The sequence below is a fragment of the Centruroides sculpturatus genome, unplaced genomic scaffold, assembly GCF_000671375.1.
Source record: "Centruroides sculpturatus isolate CEXI.00-Female unplaced genomic scaffold, Cexi_2.0 scaffold494, whole genome shotgun sequence".
Taxonomy (NCBI): Eukaryota; Metazoa; Arthropoda; class Arachnida; order Scorpiones; family Buthidae; genus Centruroides; species Centruroides sculpturatus.
Window position 1 is genome coordinate 451,711 of NW_019384697.1, and position 18,441 is coordinate 470,151.

The 18,441-nt window shown below is 31.1% G+C and overlaps 1 protein-coding gene across 3 annotated transcripts; it reads right to left on the bottom strand.

Annotated features, from left to right (window-relative positions):
• Positions 1-758: 758 nt before the first annotated feature.
• Positions 759-5,859, bottom strand: LOC111627461 (chitotriosidase-1-like). Of its 3 annotated transcripts, none has more exons than XM_023371036.1 (8): positions 5,653-5,859; positions 2,636-2,700; positions 2,092-2,549; positions 1,923-2,026; positions 1,731-1,854; positions 1,439-1,624; positions 1,237-1,359; positions 759-1,159 (listed from the first exon to the last, which is right to left on the bottom strand). In XM_023371036.1, exons 2-8 carry the CDS (start codon positions 2,697-2,699, stop codon positions 803-805), a joined length of 1,416 nt encoding a protein of 471 aa, XP_023226804.1. In that variant the 5' UTR covers position 2,700; positions 5,653-5,859; the 3' UTR covers positions 759-802. The 3 variants fall into 3 exon arrangements, with proteins under 3 accessions (XP_023226804.1, XP_023226803.1, XP_023226805.1); XM_023371035.1 differs by lacking the exon at positions 5,653-5,859 and adding an exon at positions 3,808-3,841; XM_023371037.1 differs by lacking the exon at positions 5,653-5,859 and adding an exon at positions 3,168-3,300.
• Positions 5,860-18,441: the final 12,582 nt, after the last annotated feature.

Here is an 18,441-nt window from a genome sequence, read left to right on the forward strand (position 1 = left end):
AGTATGTTTGTGGCCTATAGAAGTGCCGTGTTATACGGGGGTTACCTGTACTTTAATTTCATACCAAAGAAGTGTCTTAAATATGTCTTCAATATTAATTAAGTAAAAAAAAATTGTAATGTATCTATTAAATAAAAAGTAATTAGCCTAATGCTCATACTCGTGTGTCTTTAAAAACATCGTCCCAAACTTTTATAAAATTTTGTTTCAACCTACCTTTTTTCTGTTTTAATTTATCTTGGTGCTAGGAAGGGTTGCAACAATTGCAATCTTTCTGTTTAATCGAATATTTTATTAATTACTTCTTAGGTTTAACTATATTTTTTATTTAACAGTAAGTAAACGAAAGAGTAGGATTTCTAAGAAAAAAAATGTTAAGTGATAACGGTATATTTAACAAAATTATAATCGAACTTGCAAAAATTGCTTCAACCCAACTTTTAAGTAAGTAAGTAAGTAAGTAAGTAATCTTTATTGGCGTAGAAGGCTTTCGCCTGTTACAAGGGCGTTTTATTTTGATGAAACGCATATTAACATCTCATATAATAATTTTTTAACAATATTAGTATTTACCATATACTTATCTATATAATTATATTAATATTTTGTCATAATTATTATTTAATTAGTTGTTTAACATAGTTATACATCATATAAATCGTGTTAATATCAGCTCTATCTAATGTTTTGTACATTTCCAGCTCACTAGTACATTTAGCCAGTGGTTCAATCTGGAGTCTTTNGAAAAAATTCGAGTTTAATAATCAAATTTTTCATTTAATAATTCACGAAACAAAATATATTAACCGAATTTCTCACATCCTGGAACTAAATAAGGATAATTGCAGTTACCAAGTTTTGGATCGAATACTGTACCCGATGCACAACGATTTGTTACCTTTCTGAAATCATCCCCTTCAATAAAGCACTGAATAAAAAATTGGCAGTTACCAGGATAAGAGTAATAACCTACACTATTACATGTAAAATCATCTTTAGGTCCATTTGGATTATTTCTAAATGACCCCGTGAGATTTAATTTTCTCTGAATAACAGTTAAAAGAGGAAATTTTCTTTTGTGACACGTTCCTCGAAAGTCATCTGTTTCGATAGACCATACCATTGCGCCACCTAGTTCTTTCGATTTTAGATAATCGACCTAAAAGAAAAATTATTAAATTAGTAAAATGTATTAATATGAAAACAGTTTTTCGATATTTTATTTGATATTCTCACTTTTATTGCAATACTTCTCCAATCTTCGTATCCTACCCATTGTCGACCTTTAAAAGCATATGGTAATCTAATTGATTCGACCCATTGCACTTTCCAATTTGCTTCTTTAACAAATTTGCATATCTGGATAATATACAGTAAATTATCGGTATGTAAATACAATATTTGGACAAAATATAAGTAAATTGTAATATTAGGCTACCTCATTATAACCCAAAATGCCTCCCACTTTTAGAAATGGACCTGGCATTCCTTTTCCAGTAGCAAGTGCACCTAGACTACTGCTATTAGCACTTTTCAAGGTAAAAGATCGGCCATACAAACCTATTCCAAGTATAAGTTTATCACTAGGAAATCCATTTTGTAACCAATAATTAACTGAAAAATTCTGCAAGTAGTGAAATATACTTTATTCAAAACTGTAAAATTTTGTAACTATTTAGTCTATATAAGCTTTTTGTATTTATTTGAAGAACAATGTTATTAATATATACCACATTCAGTTCTCTCTGATTATGGGACTCTTCTGGACGAGCATAAAGTGGAGCATGATGTCCAGTAACATTTTCCCAAAAACCATGATAATCGTAAGTCATTAAATTGATAAAATCTAAATGTCTAATTAAAAACAAAGTATTTTGTGACATAAAATTCAATGACGAGAAGAATATGCAAATTGAATTTACTTAGCCATCGCAGGAATATCGTATGCGTTGTCAATTGTATATTTTACTGCAGATACAGCAGCTGTCAATATAAGACCACGAGGTTTTAAGGCATTTTTTAAATCCTGAAATTAAAATAGAATTAAGTATTAAATGTTTAAAATCCGTTTAATTTTAATAAGAAGCTGACCTCCAAAAGATAAATAAAATTTCGTTTGTCTTCTGGCTTTCCTCCTCCAATACTAGGAAACTCCCAATCCAAATACAAACCATTAAAATTGTTCTCCAATAAGAAGTTTACACAACTATCAACAAATTTTTTTCTAGATGCTGGTTTAGAAGCCATATTGGAATATTTTACAGATGCTTCACTCCGACCTCCAACTGCCAACATTGTGGTTAAATTTGGATTTCTTCTTTTCAATCCGTTAAATCTTTGATAGGCGCCAAGACCACCGTTTTCCTTCAAATCCAAATTTGGATCGTTAGCAGCTATCGTGTTGTCGATATTTAGCTTAGCAAAGCCATAAATCAAATGCGTACAAATATGTGGGTCAATATCTTCTATTACAAATTTTCCTTCTTCACTCCGGTAGTTGGCCCAACTACCGAAATAACAAACTAATTTATAAGATTTGTTGTTTTGGGCTAAACGATGAAAAAAGATTAATGAGTACTAACGTCATATTATCTTTTTAATATAGTGATTAAACTTTATGTATATATAATTTTACCTCTACGGGCAGTACTTGTTTGCATAATCATAGCCAAAATAATTGTAAAGATTATTTTCCACATTCTGAAATAAAAATAGGTTATAATGATGTTATAAATTATAAATATAATAGAAGTTTCATTATTAAATTAAATTTTTCATTTAATTTAAATATTTTCAATCGTTAAAAGAATATCAAAATAATATTAAAACAACGTCTTTCCCAATACATTCCATTAAATTTCTTTCAAATAATTAGTAAATGCAATGTAACTGGTACAAATGCATTGCATATTTAAATAAGTTTCTTGTCGAAAATAATTGTAATTTTTGTGTTTTTAATATTTAATTTTAAGTAAAATTCAAAATATTGAAAAATGCATTTGCTTTTTTTAAAGATACATTAAATTTCTCTCAAAATACTTATGCTTGTCAATAAAATAAAGTAAAAAATTATTGAAATTAAGTATGGAAAAATGCAATTAGTTTCAATACAATATTATGATAATTCAATTTAGAATCCAATAAGATGGTATAATGTGACGCAATACTTAGACGATCTGCCGAGGGGATGTCTTTCTATAAGAAAGTATCCTCTATTCTGGTGTTAGGCACGTGAAGAAAATCTTGCAAACTCCACTTGGCCTACCGTTGGTGAGGCGCAAACCCACGACTAACTGGTGTTCAGTAGTTTTTTCCACTCAGTTACTGGTGGACAAATTCAACAAGAGGAAATGATATTATCATTGATTAAATTCAATAAAAACTTAAAAGTCAAATCAATAATTAATATTAGTATAAACGGTAGCTAATGATTTTCAGCTATTTTGTATGGAATCTTTCTGTTTTATGTATTTCTAATACTAACATTTTTTTCAAAATGTTTAAGACTAAATTTTTAATATATTAATATATATTTTTAATCTATTATATTTTCTACACATTTTACAAATATCCACTGAATAAAGCACTGAAATACTCCATATAAAAACTATTTGACTTTTTCACATATTTTGTTTAGAAGATATTTTGGTCTTTAAAATATATATCTTTACTTTTTCATTTTTTTTTCAATAGGATGCAAAAGAAAAAAATTAATTGAATATAATAAACAATATATATTTTTAGTTATTATGTTCACAAATGTTAAATATTTTGTATATGAAATAAATAAAAATTGAAAATACTTACTTAAGGTTTATCGATACTTCAGTCTATTAACAATAATTTATGATTCGCTAAGTAATCATGACCAGTTTTTATATCTTTTTCTAATCCCTAAAATAATGATTACTCGATTTATTTACCGGATTATAATTTTCCAATTATTCATGTTTTGTGTGTTTGACATCATAATTATAATTGTGTGTAAATTATAATTAAACGAAGCATAAAATTATGTTTTTTCACATACAGATTTAGAATTAAAAGGTTTAAAATGCAAATTTTTATATATAAAATTTTTAAATTGTATTCATTAACAATTATCAAAACAATAGTAAAAATGAATGATATGTTATAACTCCGCGAGGAAAAAAGAAATTTAAAAGAATTTCATTTATATTTTTAAATTTAAGAATTATTTTGCATCTTTACGAATAATTACTTAAATTATTTTTAAAATTTGCATTTTGTTGCATTTTGGGCCTATAGTGAAGTTAATCTTCTAAAAAGAAAACTGATGTATTTTAATGGTATAAGAATAGACTTAACTATACACTTGCATAAGAACATCACTAATTGTACTCTGATTTAAATAGCTTGTCTTCCCATTAATGTTGAATAGTAAATTTAAATTGAATTTCAATTCTAAGCGTTTAATTTCTCTGGAAAGTTTATTTTATTTTATTTTATTTTTTTGACAATTTTCTGATTTTTTTTCGTATAATTATTAAAGAAATCTGATGCATATTTCATGTGTTTTGATATTCAGGTAAATGGGAATCAATATTCAGTTTTACGTTCTCGACAAATTTGCTTTTTGCCAACGTTTTCTTAAATTTTGTGTATTCAATTCTTTTTCTTGCATAATAAGGTTTGTTTTACGAAACTAATCTGGTTTTTTTTTTACATTTGAAATAATAATACGCATTCATGATACTTTAGTTCTAAAGAAATAATACTTAAATAATCAAAATTAAATATTTTTATTACTTATGTTCACGTTTAAAAATAAGCTTTTAATTTAAAACATTTCATTTTTCAAATTATTGTTACTTTGCATCCTTATAATGATAATTTATTATATATTTCCTTAGTTGTGATGATGCATTAACAAACAAAAACATAATTTTACAGATATGCGGAAGTAAGGAAATAAAATTTAATGTTAAATTCAGTTATTGCATGTATGCTATACACGTTCATACATTTCATATATGTATTAAACATTAACTTAAATACGATTTGCACGACTTATGAAGAGCAAAAATTTCAAAATACATTATATTATTTGTTTTTTGTTCTTCATATAAATTTAGTAGTTTACTTCATTCACGAAGACTTACTTATATTACGACTTGTTACATTAAGGGAAACGACTCATGTGCATTACAGGCTAATACTCATATCACAGAAGTTTATGGTAATACTTTTTTTATAAACTGTACTAACAATTTAACATTTCGGACCGTAGCTCCTCATCACAGTAGGTTACAAAGCACTCTAAAAGATATTAAAACCGGCTAAATATTACATCCTACAACACATACAACAATGTACCACTTTCCTCCTTATAATATACTGTGACCTTAGGGTCGGCACCTCCTTAGTGCCCTGTCAGGATTGACACCACCGTGTTTACCGGAACACGAAAGCCGAGACGGTAATTACTACGTCACACCGTCGCGAGAGCAGTCCCGTAAGTGGACAGACGGATTCGTAATGTCAGCCGATCGAGGGACAGCATGTGGAAGAGACTCGAACTACACTTAACAATTAACAAGGATTTAATCAAAAATAAATTGGAAAGGATACAGGGGTTCTAAGTTTTGTCGCGGAGAGAGTTCACATAACGAGCGCGAGTTGCATAAATACCTGGTGATAAAAGATGATCTCCCGATGGAGCTCTCGTTGTTTGATAATAGTTTCGATGGTGATTAGTTCTAATATAATATCCACTAGCACAATGATGGCACAAGGTTTCCAAATGGCACTGGTCGACGATATTCCGGGAGTATTCGGTGCGGGGTTTCCTTTGTCGGAAGGACGGACAACGACTGACTTTTTCTGGCCCTCTCTGGTAGATTCACGGACGATATCGGCCGTCCAGAAGTTAAAAGATCACGAGAAAGCATCATGTTGCCTTCGAGAAAATGTAACGGGAGACTTTCTCAAGTAGCTACGAACAACAATTGTTACGTAACTCGAACAATATTAATATTAAAGACTATTGAAATATAGGAATTTCTGCTACCTCACAATACTAACTTGATTAAAATATTTAGGTAAACAGTAATTCTTTGTAATCGCTATTATTTTAAAATATATTTTAATAGTAAAGACCGGTTTTAATATCTTTTAGAGTTTTCTGAAACCTATATGCTGCTGATGAGAAGTTACAGTCCGAAATGCTGAAATGTTAGCATACAGAAAAGTGTTACAATAAACTTTCATAATATGAGTGTTGGTCTCTAGTATGTGTGATTTCCTTTTTCTTGATATTAAGTATAAAATATTAAATAATATAAATCCTAAAATAATCAAGTCTTCGTGGACGAGTGAAATTACTAAACTTCAAAATACATTTTCATGCCAGAGAAAGTAATTTACTAAATTTCGACTTTAAAAAGAATTCCTCTCTTCAAAGTCGGAATATTAAAAAAGGAAAAGGTTCCTTAAAACGACGAATAAATGAAAACAAAGAAATATTATTTAGCTTATTTACATTAAGCAGCGCCTTAAATATTAACGAAATGATAAGAGAACGGAAAAGGATTCAAACAGAATTAGAAGGAAGTTACTCTGTAAGGTAAAATGTGGCCATCGTTTGCCACATTCATCTTACAAAGTAGCTTTCGAAATATAATAGCAATTGATGAAAAACTAATTATACTTCTTTTTTAAATTTTTTAAATTGAAACTAGAGACATTAATAATTACTTGAGCAAAATATAAACTCAAATGCATTCACCATTTCTGTTTAGTAGATCGTTTTCAGAGGTTAATTTTTATCATCATTAAGTAGCTAATCATTAACTAATTATAAAAATAAATGTATTCATTAATTTTTTGGTGTATTTTTTTTCTATAAGCCAAATTGATATTCATTTCAAAAAATTTAACTACATTACAATTATTTTATATTTGAGAAATTGTAGGAATTTATTATTATAGTTTAATATTTTGGTCACAATCACCTACATGGGCCTAAATCACCTCATTTTACGGTATGTGCTCCACACTCCTTGAATAGCTTCCTAAAAAAAATGTATTTTTTACCTTTAAAAAGTCAAGTTTATTAACCAGGTGAAAAGCTAGTAACCAAACTAGCCATCTTATTGATAATGACTAATTCTGGCTACTCCAAGATGAAGCTGACAATAACAGTGAAGTCGAAGACGACGAGGATAATGATATTTGAATAAAGAAATAATTCCTAACGAAGCCTGTATTTCAAATATATATTTTATTTTATCACAGTCACTGTTCTTTTCATCACTTTATTTTATTATTTTTGCGTTAATAAAACCAAAATTTTTGAAAATTATTATTCGTACTAAAAATTAATAATTCACTGTATCAATAGTAGACATCTTTCTATACTTTTAACACAAAAAGAATAAAATAAAATAAAACTAAAAACAATTTTGTCCAGCCAGATTACTTATTCGAAACCACTGTGCGTCGTAAGGATTAGCGCAATTAAAACACATTTCATAGCTGCATATAATTTATTTTAAAAATTAATACGGTTCAAACCTCCAAAAACGGCCATCTCTAAATGACGGTCATTTATTCAGAACGTTTTTTTTTTTGTGCAAAATGTATGCGAAAGCCTCAAACAACGATTATTCCCAACAACGACCCCGACAACTAAAAAAAATTTTTTTTACCTTTCATTAATTAACGAGATGTGCCATCAAAATGACGCGCAGAAAATAATAATGCACTATACAGACTTTAGGACATATACTTTCTTCTATTAGCGTTTAACTCGAAGACTACTTATAAGATGGTCAGCAGCAGCATATGCATCAAGTCATTGTATCGCCGCTTCTAGAAAATTTACGGGTATGCTGCTCCCTAAAACTTCGCATGCACCAAAAAATAAATTTTAACGTTTACCCAATCACTATTTTTATCCAAGAATTCTTTCAACATTAATGCCAGTTGGACCATCGTCCTTTAATTAAGCTTTTTACAAAATTCAGTACTTTTGTCAGTCGTTCACAAATATACCCTTCAGAATCTTATATAATCCCGATTATATTCGTTATTTGATGCTAAATCTAAATGCATAAATGATTCATAAGGTCGTCTTCGTCTTTAATATAAAAATGTTGCGAAGGCAACCAAAAATGGCCCTTTGCTCTTCAAAAAGTACAGATTATTCCTTGGTATATTATTGCTAAAAACAATAGTTCCTATGGAACTGTTTCGGGATTATTTGTACGCGTATCCGTTTCTTGGTAATCAAATAAACGTTCTCGTTTTCTCTATCCGAATACAAGAAGAATTTTTTTTACCATATTCTGCGTTATAAATACTTAAACGTGTTACAAGGAAGCTACTGTGGTTTAATGCATTTCCTGTGAGCACAACGTCACATTACCGCGAAAACTTTAAAAACAAAAAAAAACTAGACTCCTGAAGGGCGGGCCACCTTTAGACACTTGGCCCGTTGCCCGACTCTAACGACGGCACCGAACAAAGCCAAACGTTTCCATTGATTCCAATGTAAAAGTGGACGATACGCACACATTAGCAGATGCAGTGCCAGCAATTCAGGGGTTTCTCCCATAGCGTGATGTAAAAATCAATAATGGTCTGTGGGGGCAAAATATTTTTTACGAAATTTAAAGCTTAATATCTGCTGAGAATTTTAAAAATTTCTGAAATTTTGCCGTTAGATTTTTTATTTCGGCCATTTGCTTTTGATATGTTTAGGAAAATAACAACACTGAATAGGGAGGAATGGCTGCATCGTATCTTTTGAACCAACCCGAAAACGTAAATTATAAATGATGGAAAAAATAAAGAATGTTGGAGAGTCCGGAAATAATGTTTGCACTTTTCGACTTTTGATGTGCAACTGAAAATTGTTCTTCGGTTCCAATCGACACAAACAGTTTTTTGCAGTGCAAGAACAACAGAAGGACAAAAGTGTCGATTGAGCAGTCATCCAAGACCTCAGTTGTTCGTTTCGCAAAGTTTTTCTTCCAGAGTTTTCTCTATTCTTCTACATATAAATACATTTTCTGATTCGTTTCGTCGAGCTGTCTCCAACGGCGTTTCTTCTTTTCCGGATCGAGTGTTCTTCCAGAGCTACGGGTTCCGGAAATTTGCTACTTCTAACAGCTTTTTCCGACGTTCTGCCGAATGTAAGTTGTAATTTCCGATTTCCTTTGTCTTTATTATTCTTGTTTTTTCGCCACCGTGAAGAATAAGGCTTCTACTATTCTATTTTAAATGTCTTTTCTGCATTTATGCAAGAAATCGAACATATTTTTAGACCCTTCTCAACGATATTTAGCGTTTCATCGTATATAAAGTTTACACGGGGAGTTGGCTTTATTCGAACTCTTCGTCTTAATGTTCGATTTTATATTTATAAGATTTTGGAAGATCCAGCATATTTTTCGAATTTAGTATACCTGAAAAAGAACCCAGAAGAGGCTACGAAAACGTTTGTTATTAATCACTTAGCGGTTAGTGGTTGCTGCCAACCTTAATTATCGTTATCTCAGTGTGGTAAGCAGATAGCTAAAAATTTTATACTTAGTATCGAAACCTAATTGTTGCACTTGGTGAAAACGGGTAAGATCGGCTATAATCTACTAACCTTAATCTTTGCTATCGTTACTTTTTTCCGAGCAACGCCGGGCACATCTGATAGTTACAATAACAGTATTAGCAACACCCCCGAACCTCGAGTATTTATGGGTCGTCGTTGATCAACGCCTGACGTGGCCTGGCTTAACCCGCAACAGGCTTGCTAAATAAAGAGGCCCTCTTACTGCCCAGAGGAGCGAGTGAAAAAATAAATAAATAAAACCCTCGGAGTGGCAAGTGTGCCTTTGCCACTTTAACTGTTTCTCTAAAATTATCCTTTCTTAAAAGGAATGCGCTTACAAAAAAACAGAAAAAGATTAGATCTGCAGAAACTGTTTTATTTTTGCAAACATTATGTTTTTACAAATTACATAAGTTTTATTCTTTATCGAGGCATTTTTAAACAGACTTTTAATAACATTTATATAGGTCCAAACACATATTTTAATGTGTGCGAGAGCTCTCGACTATCGCTTGGATGCCTTAATTAGGCCGTAACAATTACTATTAATGTTTTACAAATATAAATATACAACAATTTATAATTGAGATTAAAATTATTAATTAATATATTAATAATCAATTAATTTATCAAACGTTTTATGTATAAAAAATTTGTTTTGCAATTAATCCTTTTACTAGTGTCTGAATAACAAATATCAATTTGTTGAGCGTGTCGTTCCAATAACAAATTAAAACACAATTCCGGAGAGTCCAAGTTCCAGGGATGACAAAAATTGGGAGTCAAATTTGAGCACAGACACAAGCCGGAAGAGTCCAAATTCCAATATAGATAGGATTCTGAAGTCAAATTCGAAATAGACGTAATTCGGGTGAGTCCAAATTTGAGCTTAGACACCATTCATGAATCAAATTAGGGGTAGACGTAATTCGAGATAGTTTATATTCGAGTGCAGACACCATTCATCAGTCAAATTCGGGGTTGACATAATTCGGGAGAGTCCAATTCGAGTACAGGCACAATTGAGGAGTCAAATTCGGGAGAGTCCAGATTCGTGAAGTAGACATAAATCGAGAGTCCAAATTCGTGTAGACCAATTCGGGTAAATGATAATTGACTAAAAGACAATAATAAGGAGACACAGCCGGGATAAAGTCAAAATTGGGAAGTCATAATCGAACTTGGCATTGACGCAATCGGGATGTCAAAATCAGGAGAAGTCATCGATGGTTTGCAGAAAAAACCATATCTAAAAGTGAATGAAAAACCAATATTTTAATTTTTACTTATAAATTGAAAATTATTTTTGCAATTTTTAGGAGCGTTTTAGATTTTATTGATTAATTTTTAAACTTTATCATTTCTTTTTGTTACTTTTTGAATATTTTTAAATGAAAACAAAATTAAGAATATTATTTCTTTCTAAAAATGGAAATAAAGTTACATGCCAAATAATATCGCTTACCGCAATTAATTGCATACTGCCACGTGTCATGTGTGTATCAAGTATGTCATTGTCAATTCCATTATTTTAACATGTTCCCGTCCGCGTAATCTCGTAAGATTAGTGGATAATTTAATTTCTATGTTCATTTATATCATTGCTTTCGCTGTGTCAAGAGACCAGCAACTTATACCCAGGATGTATTATTGTGAGTATTTGGACAAGAATATACAGGCTATGTATGTCCGATACCCTAAAAACGTGGCTTTTCTGTAATCGCATCGAAATCGATTGCATCAAAATATAATACATTTACACGCTAATACCGTATACATACCAGTAAATATTTCCAATTTTTCTGTTGTCCGGCAATTAATTGCGGGTTATTATGAAATCGCGGTTAGATATTGTGTCAATTTATAAACCCAGACCGTAAAATCTCCCAAGTGTTTGGTGTAGAAAACAATAAAGTTGCCATATACACTTACAATTAGCCAACTCGGCCCAGATCCAGCAAATCACAGAGCAGATCTTATTGTGAAATTTGAAAGATGGAAGCAAAGAGATCCTTACTCGAACCGAACGTATTCGCATTCTCCACTTCTGGCCATTTTACACATCTTCTGCACGGATCTAAATGTAGAAAAAGAAGTATAATTATCCATAGAAAACGTATAACTCCATTTGAATTCCATTAAAACCATTCCATATTGCGGCGCTGTATCGATGGGCTGTAAATGTTGGCCTACAAAGAACGAAAGTTGGATTATGAAATTTTCTACTAATTCATTGGTTCGGTGACGTTTTGAATTCAACTTTTCNCCGATTACTCGTTTAAACAACAGTAAATTGAAAAGCCCTAAATTATCTTCTTAACACCAGGCCCCGAACTGTGCCTTATAAAGCCCTCTATTGCAATACAGCAATAAAGGAAGACACAAAAATCGTAAAGTCTCAATCTTTACATTTAATCTAATTAGGCCTAATTATATATTGTAGACGGAAGTTTTTTTTTAAAGCCTTTAATTGCTAAAACCAATTTCTTATCTGAATAAATAGTAATGAAATGTAAAACAATCTCTTACCCAGGAGGATGGGGCAGGGGTCGATACTCTCTACCATCAAAAAACATCTTCGAATCGCTTTCCACATCGCACTCTTCGTCCAAGAGCAAAACTACGCAACAACAACAACATCAATTGTTGAATCCGTTTGTTACGCGTTAAAAAAAAGCGGGAATTTAATGAAGAATTTTGGATTTTTTAAATTATAATTTCAGAATCTGATGCGTGTATAATAAAGTTCAAAAAGCCACGTCACACCGGTGTGGAGATAGGGGTTAGAATAGAGACGGTACGAAAAATGCACGTGGTGGTGCTGACGTGATGGCGGCATGAAATACGAACGTGTAAATATAGACATTTTGCGTTAACCAAGACCTTACACGGGAATATAAAACGAAATTAAAGCAAATACTTGGCGAAAATACAACAACAACTTGATATTTATACCGTAATATCGGGAGAGATGGTTATTTAATGGCCATTTCTAGAAATGATTCCATATACATAATTATAAAACAAAGCGTGTATTGTAACGTGAATCTGATGAATCACACCCGCCGAATAACTATTTAGTCGGCAACTTGAATATTAATTAAACTGATGCTTAATGTCATCAGGAAAGTCGTGCTAAAATTCCTTTATTTCCCTCCAAGTTTTTATACGCTCAATTTCATAGAAAATCGGCTGTACATTTGTGAAGTTGTGGCAAATCTTTCTCACCAGAAGTGTTTGAATTTATAACTCTAACCATACGTTAATTTTGTTATTGCAAGCGAAGACAGGTGCACTGCAGTGGCGTGCCGTCATTAGAAGTGGTGGATGCGCCGCTTCCCTTGTATTTTCTAAAAAGTAAGTACATATTAATTTTAATTATATGGAAATAACCGCACAATATTTTATCATAACCACATTATATATATTATTACAAATTTCTATACTACACGTGAAAAANCTTACCACGTGATCTATAATTACGTAGGCCTACTCTGCATTTTCAAAAATTTTAAAATTTCATTGGTTAAAATTCTATACCGTGTTGCGCGTGCAGATAACCCGAACATGTATAATCAGCCTAGTAGAATCACTAGGCTGATTATACATGTTCTCTATATCACTAGGCTATAATCAGCCTAGTATAATCACCTAGTAGAATCACGTCAACAACAAAGACAAGTGACCGGAATCGCCACTGTCTCTGAGACGAAATTCGTCTCTCGTTTTGACGTCATTCGTCTTTGAAAGAAGATACGAGAAATTAGTGACCAGAATACGGCCCCAGTTCTTATAAAAGACCTCCCGGGAGGCATTCCCTTGGCAGATCGCGTTGCCATAAACGAATAAAATAAAATAAAAACGAACAATTATTTATTGTGACATGATCACAATGCCGGATTGCAATTTTAATCATATTTTTAAACTTTATTTAATTTAAAATATATGCACTCCACTTCAAATTAGTAGTATCTCGCCCCTGTACTGTCCTTAGTATTTTATAAATGCATTTCGGCAACTTTTCAATTATTTTTTATATAAATACATTTATACAATACTGAAGACAGTGCATATGGCAATTTTACAATTAAAATTTACAATCAAATTATACAATAAATAACAAAAGTGTAATTTAGTGGCTATTAAGTTTATAAAAATGATAAATCTGCCTTAATATTTTACAGTTATTATTGGCATTCAAACATCCATCATAACCATAAAAATCACAAATTTGCCGTGTAAATTTCTTCCTAACGAGGTTCCCGTTGTTGTTACTTTAATATTTGCATTTCTGCTCAGTCCTTGTTATAATCCATCGTTCTGTACTATTATATAATAGATATTCACCATACAATAGCTAGTACATAAAGATCATACAAGGGAAATGTTCTCCGTCTTTTGTCTACTTAATTGTAAATATATGATTAATGATCGTAACTAATGGGATTAAATGTTTTGTTTGTTTACCACAGATGAGTGATTACATCTTATTTTGCAGCGATTTTTCGGAATAATTCGATCGACAATGCAGTGGAGGGAATACGCATATCACAACTCTGCCATTTTTATACCTGTGTAGGTTAATGTCTGTATATTCGTTGGTTGAGTCACCGAAGCGAGTCTCAGTTCGGTTCTATGAAACCGGTATGCTTTTTAAATTGAAAGTTTCAATTATTCACGTCCAAACAATTAGTGCCAGGGGCTGGAGCAACGTCTGATTTTACTTTTGGACACTTCAGAATGAATTGAACAAGGGCATCTTGATAAGCATGATTATACCTCTGCTGAAGACAAGGAATGTATTCTGTATTTTCTGAGCGGTTTTATGGCAAGAAGATTAATAAATGGAACATGTGAAACATGTTTTCGATCTATGATCAATGAATACTCTCAAGTTCAGTGGAGCGTTTTCCTATAGGCAAAAAGGGTAATTGCCTAGGGCCCCACCAATAGGAACCACCAAACTAATCTTTTATAAGGAAATATTGCTCCTATAACAATCCTCAAAGAAAAATGTTGAAGTCAATACTTTTTTAAACTCTCTCCGTCCTGTAGGCACTAAGAGGACCTCGTTCTTCATCAATCGGGCAGCCGGTTGATGAAGAACGGGGCCTGACATGAACAGACGGACCATCCCGTGAAAAATTCTTGGGATCGAATCCAGACGGGTCGAAAAATCCCCGAGTCCCCAGAGCGGCAGACTGCCACCTTGACCGCTTGGCACTGTATATAGGGCCTCCTAATTCCTGGGCATTCGCCTGGGTCCCATAAAGCTATAACGCGCCATTGATTACGCTGCCAGAAGTGCATTAACAGATATCAAGTCAAAGGGATTTTTTTATGTCATCCAACAGAGGCATTACAAATATTGCTTGTTTTTAAAATCCATTATTTCAAAGTCTTTGTGTAATTTACAAGAGACAAACGTGTACGTTATGATAACCAATGAAGTTTTGAATAGCCTAAACAGTTTGCAAATTGGTCGTGAACTCACTTCAAACTAAGGGCTGAAATTATTCACTTCTACATCACTTACAGGCTTCATTTTTTACAAGATGAAAAAATCTTGTTCAAGGATTGAAAGTTCAATAAATTGTTATCTAATTTTATGCAAATTAAAAAAATTAACAAAGTCATTACACTGTTACTTTCCTTTGGTTATTTACCGGTCGATTAAGTGATCTCAAATCTCTTATAAATAAATTCTAATGGGAGGTAAAATTTGTGAGTTAACTAGCATGCTTGCATGTTGTACAGTACGTTGGTTTGTGTACTGAACTGCTTTTCTTAGCTTGAGAACAAATTGAAAGTGAAAAGATGGAGTTGGCAGACCATTAAATAAAAAGGCTCTGGTACGACTAAAAAGAGGCGATAGTTAGCTCTACGTTTGGCGTCATCTATTATCAGATTTTTAAAATTTTAATTCTTTACTAATTGCTAAAATTGTTTGCAAACTCTAAAAAAATATATTGTCATCGGGAACACATATGCATGCAAAGTTTCAACTAGATCGGAAATTCGGAAGTGGGTGAAAATTGATTTAGTTTTTCTGGACAAACCGACGGACAGACAAACACAGTAAGTTAATAAAAAGAGTATTAAAACCTTATCAGTAATTGCAGCATTAAACAACAATTTTAGATAAAACAATTAAATCTTTTTGACAAAATACCTGATATCATATCAGCTAAGTGGGTATTAGGTAATTCAGTGATTCATAATACTATTTTATCTATATTATTATCTTAATCCACAACATCGACAATATTTTATATAAACTTCATTATTATTAGACAATAAAATATAGCTCATGTTTGCATTATTATATTTACTTATAATATTGACATTACTCTTACAACTGGGCAATCAGGATGATAAAATGTTGGAAAATAATAAAAATGGGAAGTTAACTTTATTATTTTTATCATTTTTTCCAATATTTTAATTCTATTATTATTCATATGTAATAAAATGACTTAATTAATAATAATCTGTAAAATGAAGATAAATACTACTTCGTTACTGTTACACCATAGCCCATATCACTTTTCTTTTAATTTTAAAACATTTTTTAATATTCGGGTGCAGTTTCTTTATAACACCTCGTACATATTTCCAATAAAGATACAATTGTGACAATAATTTATTTTAAAAGTTAACAGAAACATTGGGTTGCAATTTGAAAAATTGTACACCTATAAATTCCCACTGTCGTTAGCCTGTATGTCTGTCCTTCCTTAATCTCGAGAACGGAGTTAGATACATTAAAGTCAAGACCAGATATGGAAAGCTTAATGGTATGAGGCCCGATTAACTATATAGGAACTTCTGATGCAAACCGAAAGTCACGTTATTTCAATTCAAATCTTTTCTCCTGAAAGGAGTTAATAGATGACCGGTACGACTCTCTTGTTAAAGGAAAAGTATGATATACAGGGCAAGCCACTACTAATTTGAGATGGAGAACATATATTTTAAATGAAATAAATTTAAAATATGATTAAACATTGCAGTCCGGCATTGTGACGATGTCACAATAAATAATTGCTCGTTAAACTTTTAAGTTTTAAAAAGTGTACAATAAAAAATATATATTTTTATAGCTATGTTTATACTTTAAAACAGGGCTTATTAAACTTTTTCCATTCCCGACTCCCTTTTACGCGACTCCCAGTATATATAGATAGGCCTATATAAAATAGGTATACAAAAATAAAAGCACTTAATGATAATAAATATTAAAGTAATTTATCCCAAAACAATTCTTTGATTTACAGTACATATTATTTTACCCTTTATTAAAGATAAAAGCAAATTTGCATACTAATGAGATGGATGTGCTTATTTCCATTTACGTAAAGAATAAATCTTGTCTGAATATTTGATACTGCAGGATACCGATTTTCCATGTTTTTTTACAGTTTTGATTTTATAATCGTCGATGCTGAAAATGCCGCTTCGCATAAATACGCAATACAAAATTTTACTGTTATCAAATTTTTCGCTATCCCCTATATTCAATTACCACAGTTTAAGCCCTCCTTTAAAATATATAACATATTTTTCTATTCAATTTTTATTTGAAATTCATTTTATAACTGAAGATTTATACAGCTTCGGTTTTATTATTTGTATAATATTTATCATATATACAAGGTCGTCGAGAGCATGAAGCATTGGGGAAGATAGTGGAGTGGATCCTTTTTTTGAACAAATATATAAAATGTTTCTTTATTAATAAAAAAAACGGTCTTAAGCTTTTATTTTTTGTTACTACAAATAACATTAATTTATAGAAGAAGGAACCATTACGGACCCCTAAAATTTTCTCTGGACACGGGGGGGAAATTTTCAGCTCCCACTCTCGAAGTTCCTACCTACATGTAGACACACCTATACAAACATATTAAATCTTATCGTTTAAAAAATGATAATATACAATAAAGCTTTCGAAAGTTTTCATATTTTTCGAATGTAATTTTTTTTTTAATTTTAAAATAAATTTAATAATAGTATTAATCTTGACTTGTCTACGAGAAATTCGCCGTTGACGTCAATATAACAATTTCTCTTCGGGAATGACATTAAGGTTCCTTTCATAAAACTGTTCCCGTAGTTTTTAAATAAATTATTTTTATGTTTATATATTTACTTAAATTTTCATAAGAGAAGTAAATCAATTCATCATGCTGCGTCATGACTCTGAATAAAACTAGAAATAAAAAATATGCCTTGTAGTGTCAAATGGTTGGAACACATTAATCTAAACCAATCTAAAATCATGCGACCTTTCAGATATATAAAAGTTTATTTGAAATAATCATATGATTTTAGTTTATACTTTTATACATATTTTTTATTTTAAAAAATGTATAAATATAAATTACTTTACGATATTTTCTATCTAAAACTGCATATTGTAAAATATAGTGCAACACAAGATAAAAGGTTATATTATATTTTCTTATCGTCTATTGTTTTTTTCATATTTTTTCAATGTTTTCTTCTTATGTTATCTAATGTATGTTCAATAACCTCATACGAGACGTAACGTCTACATTCGACTTCATTCATTAAATAAATATTTGCAATAATAAAAGCATGGCTTACAGATGTAGAGCGGATAAGCTATTATATAAAGCTGCTCTATAAAGTAAACATTGTAAATTGAATAGTGACTAATATAATTAAAACAAAATTATAGAATAATGGGTTCGTTTTGAAATGGTTACAATTAAAAAATAGCACCGATCTTTTTCGTGTTATTGTTACTGCTACTAAATGATATAAGGCAACTTTCAATTGTTATAGGCGTATTCATTCCACATACAGTGGTGTCTCGTACTTCGAATTTAATTCATTCCGGGAGG

What these genes read in the sequence shown, in the direction of transcription:
- LOC111627461 (XM_023371036.1), bottom strand. Translation starts at nt 2,699, where the DNA reads ATGTGGAAAATAATCTTTACAATTATTTTGGCTATGATTATGCAAACA. An exon ending in AACAAGTACTGCCCGTAGAG is followed by an intron (nt 2,550 to 2,635) that starts GTAAAATTATAT and finishes TTCATCGTTTAG; the next exon opens with CCCAAAACAACAAATCTTAT. An exon ending in GCATTTTGGGTTATAATGAG is followed by an intron (nt 1,360 to 1,438) that starts GTAGCCTAATAT and finishes TATATTATCCAG; the next exon opens with ATATGCAAATTTGTTAAAGA.